Genomic DNA, 8374 nt, shown 5'->3' with positions numbered 1-8374 from the left:
TCCCGCGAATATAGCTAACAACCGTAGCACAAAACTCGGAACCCTAATCTGTTCTGCGCACGCGCGGACCGTCCGGCCCACAGGCGCGGACCGTCCGGACCGCGGACCGTCCGACCTCAGGGCCGGACCGTCCGCTTGCTCATTTTTTGGTTCGAACAATTTGTCATTTACCAGATAGTACCACACGACTGGACAGAGACATGAAAAGGACTTGCGTTTTCGCAAGCGGATAAACACATGCAGGAAACAGCAGCACCAAACGGGATGAATAAAGCCAGCCACGTGTTCTGGTGGTTTATGTTCATCAGCTCTCGCAGGCAAGGAGTTCGTCCAGTCTAAAATATATGAAGAGAGTTTAGCCTGCTAGGCCATCCATACCTTTCGTTCAAAAAAATCCATTCTTGCCTGCTTAAACTTCACTCCACCCTTTCTTTCACGAATCGAAACTCCCCATCGTCTCGGCCCTCCTGCCGATTGAGGACGGCAGGCAGAGTGATGAGTGCACTGAGTCATGCTTGTGAGATTAGGCTTTGTCGTTGTAGCCTCCGTCGCAGTTTTAACTCTTCAGAGAGCTAACAGTAGGGCCAGGCACAGCAGAGGTACCAATCTTGTTCTGCACTCCTTTCCTTAGGTTTCTTCTGTTCATTTGAATTCTTCATTCAAGGGTCCCTGTTTTCAGACTATGGCCAAGCAAGGAAAAGGAAGGATAAGGCTCACAATTCTGAACATGTATGTACATATTATATCAGTTAAAGTCTGCTAAAAGAAAAATGTATTGTATTAGTGGCCAATGTCATACTGATCTCTCCAAGTGCTGTCACAGGGGGAGAAAGAAGAAGAGAAGGAAGAGGTTAAAACAATCAGCGGCATAATCAACTCAGCCCGGCCGCTAGACGACCACGACGATGATATGCTTTCAGAGATCGAAAGCCTCCTATCAGGAGACATTGACATCCCTATACCAAGAGATAGCTTCGACAATGGCCAAACAAAGAAAAGGAAGGATAAGGCTCACAATTCTGAACATGTATGTACATCTTATATCAGTTAAAGTTTGCTAAAAAAAGTGTTAGTGGCCTATGTCATACTGATCTCTTCAACTGCTGTTACAGGGGGAGAAAGAGAAAAAAGATGTTAAAACAATCAGCGACATAATTAACTCAACCCGACCGCTAGACGATCACGATGATGATATGCTTTCAGAGATCGAAAGCCTCCTATCAGGAGACATTGACATGGAACTGTCATCCTGCGATCGGTCGAATGCGGTACGGAAAAACAGCTCCGCTGCCTGTCCCCCTTGTGGGGAAAAAAAACTTCAAGAACAGCGGCGCTCGGCTCTTCTCCAAGCCTGCTTCAAGGAGACCCCCTGATCGGCGATGAGCCGATGCGGGGCTCTCCGGCGGCCCTCATCTGAAGCCGCGCTGCGTTTGCTCGGGCTTAGGTGGCGTTGGCTGTGTGCACGCTTCGCTCGGGCTTAGGTGGCGTTGGCTGTGTGCACGCTTCGCTCCGAGGTACTAAGCAATTAGCACCTTGTGCCTTCTCATTCCCCTCCTCTTGGTCTTCTTCGCTCCCTCTCCTCTTCTTGGTCTTCTTCGTCTTGGGTGATGGATTTGTCAAGACTGGACTTCTGGCCGGGTTCGTTATTTTGAGGCTGATGCCAGGCGCCGGTTTTCCTCTCCTGTGTTCTGTAAGTCCGGATTCTCCGTCGGCCTTTTGGCTGGTTGTCTCGTTTGGCCGCTGCATCTTCAAGCTTGACCCGGTTTCTGTTGGTCATCTTCTTCAAGCTGCTTTGGGTGGTTTTGCCAGAGGATTCAATGTTTTCCCGCTTGCTGATCGGGTATTCCGCTTCACGGTATCCTCCAAGGATGTTGGGTTTCACATTTACAATTCTAAATGCATTGTTCGTCCGGAATTTAAAGCTTTCTTCAACCTGTGGAACTTTGGTGGACCAAATTGGACCTATGAATTTAGATTATTCCTTCAGGAGGAGAATGCCAACTGGTGGTTTGTTAAGGGCAAGAAAAAAATTTCATTCGCTAATATTGCTAGGTGTCCGCCGTTGACTGGTGCGAACGCTATCCCAATTCATCGGCATAAGCTGCCTTCCCGCTGCTCTGGAAATTTGAATGCGCCGAGGATTTCTGTCTTCAATAGATTGGGATCCTCTTCAGGAGCTCGGGGCTCAAGGTTTCCTGTCACTGCTTTGTCCTCGGGAACCCCAATGAGCGATCCTCATCGCAGGCTTTCTTCTTCGGTGGGTCTTCCTAGGCATAAAGGAAGCTTGATTAGACGCGGTCGTCAGGGGCGTGATGATTGCCCTTTTTCAATTTCAAATTCAATTGCTGGTCTCCCCAGGATCCGTAGGCTTCATTGGCGGCCCATTCTGCGCAATGGGCCTTTCATGACCGAGCCTGGCCTTTCGGCCTCTCCCATCCCTGGGAAGGCAGGTTTGTCTGGTATGGTTTCCTCAGCGTTTCTCTGCCAGTATTGTAAAGTCAAGGGGCATTTGGAATTGTTTTGCAATCTTAAGAAAACGGCATTTGGATTTCCCCTCTCTTCATTCCCTTCCTTTGAAAGTAATTGCCTTTTGGAAGGGTCGTCTCATTTCCCGGACTTCGGATCCTGGTTCCGCCCTACCCCGGGGTCCCTGACGATTGGGGCCCCTCCCATTTTTGCCTCCTTCAGTGAGTTCGCTAGGGCGGTCTTATTAAAAATATACGAACAGGCGCCCGTAGCGTCCTTGGAGCTCTCGCTGGGTGTCACTTCACCAAAACCCCAAACCGCTTCATTGCTCTCGGCTCACCGGCGATCCTCGGAAAATCTGACAATGGCGTACCGGCGCGTTGACCCGGAGCCGTTCCTCCCACCAGGCTTCAGCGCTTCGGTGGTCCAGCATCGCGAGATCATGGTCAGGTCAGTCTCGCAGAGATTACTGCCAATGCATGAAGATTGGGCGATTATCAATATTCACCCTTTGCCTGAGCACGAGGACTTGTTCCCTGCGGTCAGAGACATGGTCAGAGAGTATCTTGTGGAGCATCGTAGGGTCGGAGTTAGAGCCATCCAGCGCTCCCACTTGGGGTAGGTGCTAGTGCAGTTTCGTAGTGTTTTGGAGCATGACAATTTGGTTCTGCTTGGCCCCCAGCAATATTTAGATGCTACTTTCACCGCGGTTCGTCATAATGACGCCTGGAATCATCGGGCCCTTTTTTCAACCACGAGTGTTGGTTTATGCTTCTGGGGTTTCCTCTGGATTACCGTTCTTCTGAATACTTGCAAGCTGCCATTGGGTCGTTTGGAAGGTTGATTCTTTCGGAGGAGGATCGGAGTAATGTTTCTAGAACTTTGCTTCGTGTTCGTGTCACTTCCCTTGAGGAAGTTCCCCAATTTATTGTTTTTTCGGAGGCTGAGGGCTTCGTTGGTGACTCTTGGACTGTTCAGTGTGAGATTATTCAGCAAAACATGCTTGGCGGGCAGGCTCAAGATGAAGACCCCATTCCCCCGACCCCGGAAGATGGACATCAGCTACCCCTGGTTTTCTTCGGGCTGGGTCAGCCCATGCCCCCGGCTGGGCTTGACCTAAACTTCCTCCGGAGCCTGTGGGTGGAGAACTGCCGGCTCAGCAGGATGGCATTGGCCAGGGGGATTGGGACCAGTGGATCGAGAACGTCCAACCCAACCAACAAATTCCACAGCCCATCCTGCCAGATGTGCAACCCATTCAACCGGACGAACTTCAACTCAGTAACCAACACTCGGGCTTGTCCTCGGATAGCTCCTTTGGTGCTGGCCAGATTGCACCTCTTCAGAATGGCCATATTGTTGAGAATGGACATGTGCTGCCAGAGGATGGGATTGCTTTCAATGCTGCCCCATTCAATGGGCCTCAGGAGGTTGATGGCCCGGTGCTTCAAGTGGACCATAACCCTGATATTGCTGAGCTGCCTCATCAGGCCCATGTTGGGGATCCAAACAATAATCACTTTCAGAATTTAGAGATGAATTTCATGTTCACTCAGGAATGGCAACCTGACCCTGTGTTTCAGATGTTTGAGGAGAGGAAAAGATCTGCCCAATTTTCCAGACTCTAGGCCAGATACTTTGCACCTGCTGGGTTAGCTGACCACTCGGTGGACATCCCTAAGAACTGGGCACCTTTTTTCTCTCGAATCTACTTCAACCTGATGCCTTCAATTGGTCGAAGTCCTTTCTGTTGTCAGAGATTCCCCCAGCTCTGCTGGAGCCGGGATTGAAGTCTCTACCTTTTGTCATCCCTAAGGAATGTCTGAATGATTCTCTTCTGGAAGATGTCCTTTCTGGGAAATCCAAGGATTCAGACAGTTGTGATGCGCCGGCACCAATCATTGTGGAGTCAGAGCTCAGAAGAAGCAAGCGCTTGAAAGAATCACGTGCTGGGTTCAGACATGGGGCCTGCCCAAAAAGGAACTGCCTCATGTGCCAGCAGAACTTCGATGCCCCCCCACTGTCCTCCAAGGTGCTTCAGAATCTAGGTTCTATGTTCTGTAATTGTCAGAGGACGACCTTTCTGAGCATCGTTTGAAGAAGAAGAAATCTGCTGCGGGATCTCTTGGTCAGCAGAGGGTAGGCAGGAAGGATTTGGATGATGAGAGGACTGATGATTCAACTAATGAAGATAAGCAAGATAAGCACTAGGTGGAAGGCGGGTGGTCTGGGCTGTGGTTTTGGCCCCACTAACTTTTGGGTGTGCATGGTTATAGATTCGGTTCTTGCAGGACTTCTGGATACTTGGCTAGCACCTGTGTGTGCTTGTTTTACTCTTTTGTTAATCTTTTGCTTGATGGCTGAAACTTGCTTTACCCACTGGTTTGGGTATTGTTATGGCTCAAAAACTTCTTGTTTACTCAATGAGTAACTTAAATGTTGTTAACTATCTGGAATGGTCTGTGCTGAGTCACAATGTTAGAGGAATCAACTCTACCACTAAATGGAATGCCATTCGTTGTTCAATTCGGGATGCTGGTTGTGATGTTATTTGTTTACAAGAAACAAAAAAGGAGTTCTTTGACTCGGCTTACCTTAAAAACTTCTGTCCTTCTCAATTTGACTCATTTGCTTTTGTTCCCTCGGTGAGGAACTCGGGAGGGTCCATTATCATTTGGAAGAGCTCAAAACTTTCAGGGGATGTTATCTTCCAAAACAATTATGCTCAGTCAGTGGAATTTACTTCAAATTTGTCGGCTTGTTCTTGGATTATTACAAATGTTTATGCTCCTTGTACCCCTCATGGGAAAATTGATTTTCTCAACTGGCTTCATAATATCTCTATGCCTTCTGACAAGCTTTGGCTTCTCGTTGGTGACTTCAACTTAATTCGTCGGCCAGAGGACAGGAATAGGATTGGGGGTGATATTAACCTTATGCTGAAGTTCAATGAAGCAATAAGCAACTTAGATTTGATTGAAATTCCCCTTCACGGGCTAACGTACACCTGGTCGAACAGACAGCGGGAACCCCTTCTTCAGAGGCTGGATTGGTTTGATCGATCGTTTATCCGGATTCTTATGCTAAAACGATGCCGCGAGACATCTCCGATCACGTTCCCTGTCTGGTTTCCTTTAAGTCTAAGATCCCTAAACCTAAGATCTTTCGGTTTGAAAACTTTTGGCTTGAATTGGATGGTTTCATGAATCTTTTTCAAACTACGTGGATTGGGCTCCCTAGCCTCCCTGACAAAGCTAAAAACCTGACTGCCAAGTTCAAGTATGCTCGAAAAGTTCTGAAGGATTGGCAGAGATCGCTGCCAAAAATTGATAAAACAGTGAAAAACATCAAGCTGCTAATTGAGCTTATTGACAACATGGAAGAGCATCAGGATCTTTCTATTGAGGAATGGAATTTCAGAGATATTCTGCAACAAAAAGTGGCCGAACTGCTTAACATTCAGAAAATTTATTGGAAGCAGCGAGCGGCTATTAAGTGGGTAACTGATGGAGACATTTGCTCCCGCTTCTTCCATGCTCATGCCACCATTAAACACAGGAAAAATTCAATTGCCACCTTGAATGACGACAATGGGATCATCCACTTTGAGCACGAACAAAAATCTGGTCTCCTCTGGGACGCTTTCAAGTGCAGATTGGGATCGTCTGATTTCTCAGGCATTGTTTTTGACCTCACAGAACTTTTAATCCGTAATGAAGAGCTTCACGAGTTAGACTCCCCGTTTACTAAGTCGGAGATTGACAGCATTATAAAATCGTTACCTTCGGATAAATCACCTGGTCCTAATGGTTTCAATACAAACTTCATCAAGAAGTGTTGGCATATCATTGCACAAGATTTCTATGATCTTTGTGAAAAAATTCTATCATGATGAGGTCTGCATAAGAAGTATCAATGGGTCCTTCATTGTTTTGATCCCGAAGAAGGAGAATCCGCATAAGGTGGGAGATTATAGACCAATTTCACTATTAAACAATAGTATGAAAATCTTAACGAAGTTGTTGGCAAACCGTCTGCAACCGTTCATGTCTCGGTTAATTCATAAGAACCAATATGGTTTCATCAAGGGAAGATCTATTCAGGACTTCTTGGCTTGGGCCTATGAATACATTCACTTATGCCACTCCTCAAGGAAAGAAATCATTGTGCTCAAACTGGACTTCGAAAAGGCTTTTGACATTGTTGAGCATGAACTGATTATTCAGGTGCTGACTCACAAAGGTTTCGGTCCTAGGTGGATCAACTGGGTTCGGAGCATCCTTCTTTCTGGCACTTCTTTGGTGTTGCTCAATGCAGTCCCTGGTAAGCCCTTTCATTGCAAGAGACGTGTTAGACAGGGTGATCCTCTTTCGCCTCTGTTGTTTGTCTTGGCAGCCGACCTTCTTCAGAGCATTATTAATAAGGCTAGACTGTGGAATCTTCTTAAGCTCCCTTTACCGGATATTGGTGACCAGGATTTCCCGATTGTTCAGTATGCAGATGACACTCTTTTGATTATGGAGGCCTGTCCTAAGCAACTTTTCTTCCTCAAGGCAATTCTCAACTCTTTTGCTTCTTCTACTGGCCTTAAGGTTAATTATAACAAATCAAATATGTACTCTATAAACGTGCCTTCTGAAAAGATGGAGATCCTCTCTCGAACTCTCAATTGCCAGATTGGAGAAATGCCATTCACCTATCTTGGTTTGCCTCTGGGCCTTGCGAAACCCAGAAAGGAACACTTTCTGCCTCTTATTCAAAGGATTGAGAAGAGATTGTCTTGCTCTTCAAATTTTTTATCTCAAGCTGGACGCTTGGAGTTGGTAAATTCAGTCTTCTCAGCCTTGCCAACCTTCTTTATGTGCACGCTCAAGATACCTAAAACCATCATTAAGCAAATAGACATGTTCAGGAAACATTGTCTGTGGAGAGGGAATGACATTAGTTCCAAGAAGCCGCCTCTGATTGCTTGGAATTCGGTTACTCAGAGAAAAGTGAATGGCGGGCTGGGGGTGCTTCGCCTTGAAACCCAGAACGAGGCTCTCCTGATCAAATTTTTGCATAAATTCTTCAATAACAACGACTTACCCTGGGTGCATCTCGTCTGGAATAAATACTATTTGTCTCGTGGACTCCCAGGCCATAGAAACATTGGTTCTTTCTGGTGGAAGAGCATGATCAAGCTCTTTCCCAACTTTAAGGGACTGGCACTCCCAGTCATTGACAACGGCAGATCAATTTCGTTCTAGGAGGATCAGTGGAGTTAGAACATCCCAAGGCAACAATTCCCAGAATTATTCTCTTTTGTCAAAACACAAAATTGACTATTGAAGAAGCTAAAGAGCAGGATCAGATCGCTGGTTTTTTTCATTTGCCTATCTCTGAACAAGCGTATGATCAATACCTGGAGTTGCAGGTGGTTTGGGAGCAAATTGCCCTCAGTAATGCTCCCGACCGTTGGCAATACATTTGGGGCTCTAACAACTACTCTTCTCAAAAAGCTTACAGACATTTTATGGGCCAGACGCAGGTTCACCCTATCTACAGGCACTTATGGAAAAGCAAATGTCAGCCTAAGCATAGAGTTTTCTATTGGTTGTGGCTTAAAAATAGATTAAATACCAGAGATATGCTGAGAAGGAAAAACATGGAACTGGAATCTTACTCTTGCGAGAACTGTTTATGGCAAAGAGAGGAGACTCTATATCATCTGTTCCTCAGATGCAATTTTGCGAAAGCTTGCTGGAACTCAATTGGCATAACCCCCCCAGAATTTCTAATCCTGAGGAGGCATCAGCGAACCTTAAACACCAGCTTAATGTCCCCTTCTCTATGGAGATTATTATTCTCATGACATGGAGTATCTGGAAAAGCCGAAATGAGTGGCTGTTTTCAAACAAAGATCCTT

General features: G+C 46.4%; 1 protein-coding gene across 1 annotated transcript in view; it reads left to right on the top strand.

The window, feature by feature from the left end:
• Nucleotides 1-493: 493 nt before the first annotated feature.
• LOC109941797 (protein CHUP1, chloroplastic-like) overlaps nucleotides 494-8374 on the top strand; it is a 29857-nt gene continuing 21976 nt past the window's right edge. Inside the window, 7 exon segments of the mRNA XM_023300878.1 lie at nucleotides 494-599; nucleotides 680-729; nucleotides 824-1027; nucleotides 1113-1268; nucleotides 1754-1855; nucleotides 2729-2916; nucleotides 5707-6195. Of these exon segments, the coding sequence (XP_023156646.1) occupies nucleotides 512-599; nucleotides 680-729; nucleotides 824-1027; nucleotides 1113-1268; nucleotides 1754-1855; nucleotides 2729-2916; nucleotides 5707-6195 (1277 nt within the window). The 5' untranslated portion in view covers nucleotides 494-511.

This window comes from Zea mays, chromosome 8 (genome assembly GCF_902167145.1).
Source record: "Zea mays cultivar B73 chromosome 8, Zm-B73-REFERENCE-NAM-5.0, whole genome shotgun sequence".
NCBI classification, from domain to species: domain Eukaryota; kingdom Viridiplantae; phylum Streptophyta; class Magnoliopsida; order Poales; family Poaceae; genus Zea; species Zea mays.
The sequence above is the reverse complement of the archived record's forward strand: the minus strand, read 5'-3'. Positions and strand labels throughout refer to the sequence as shown.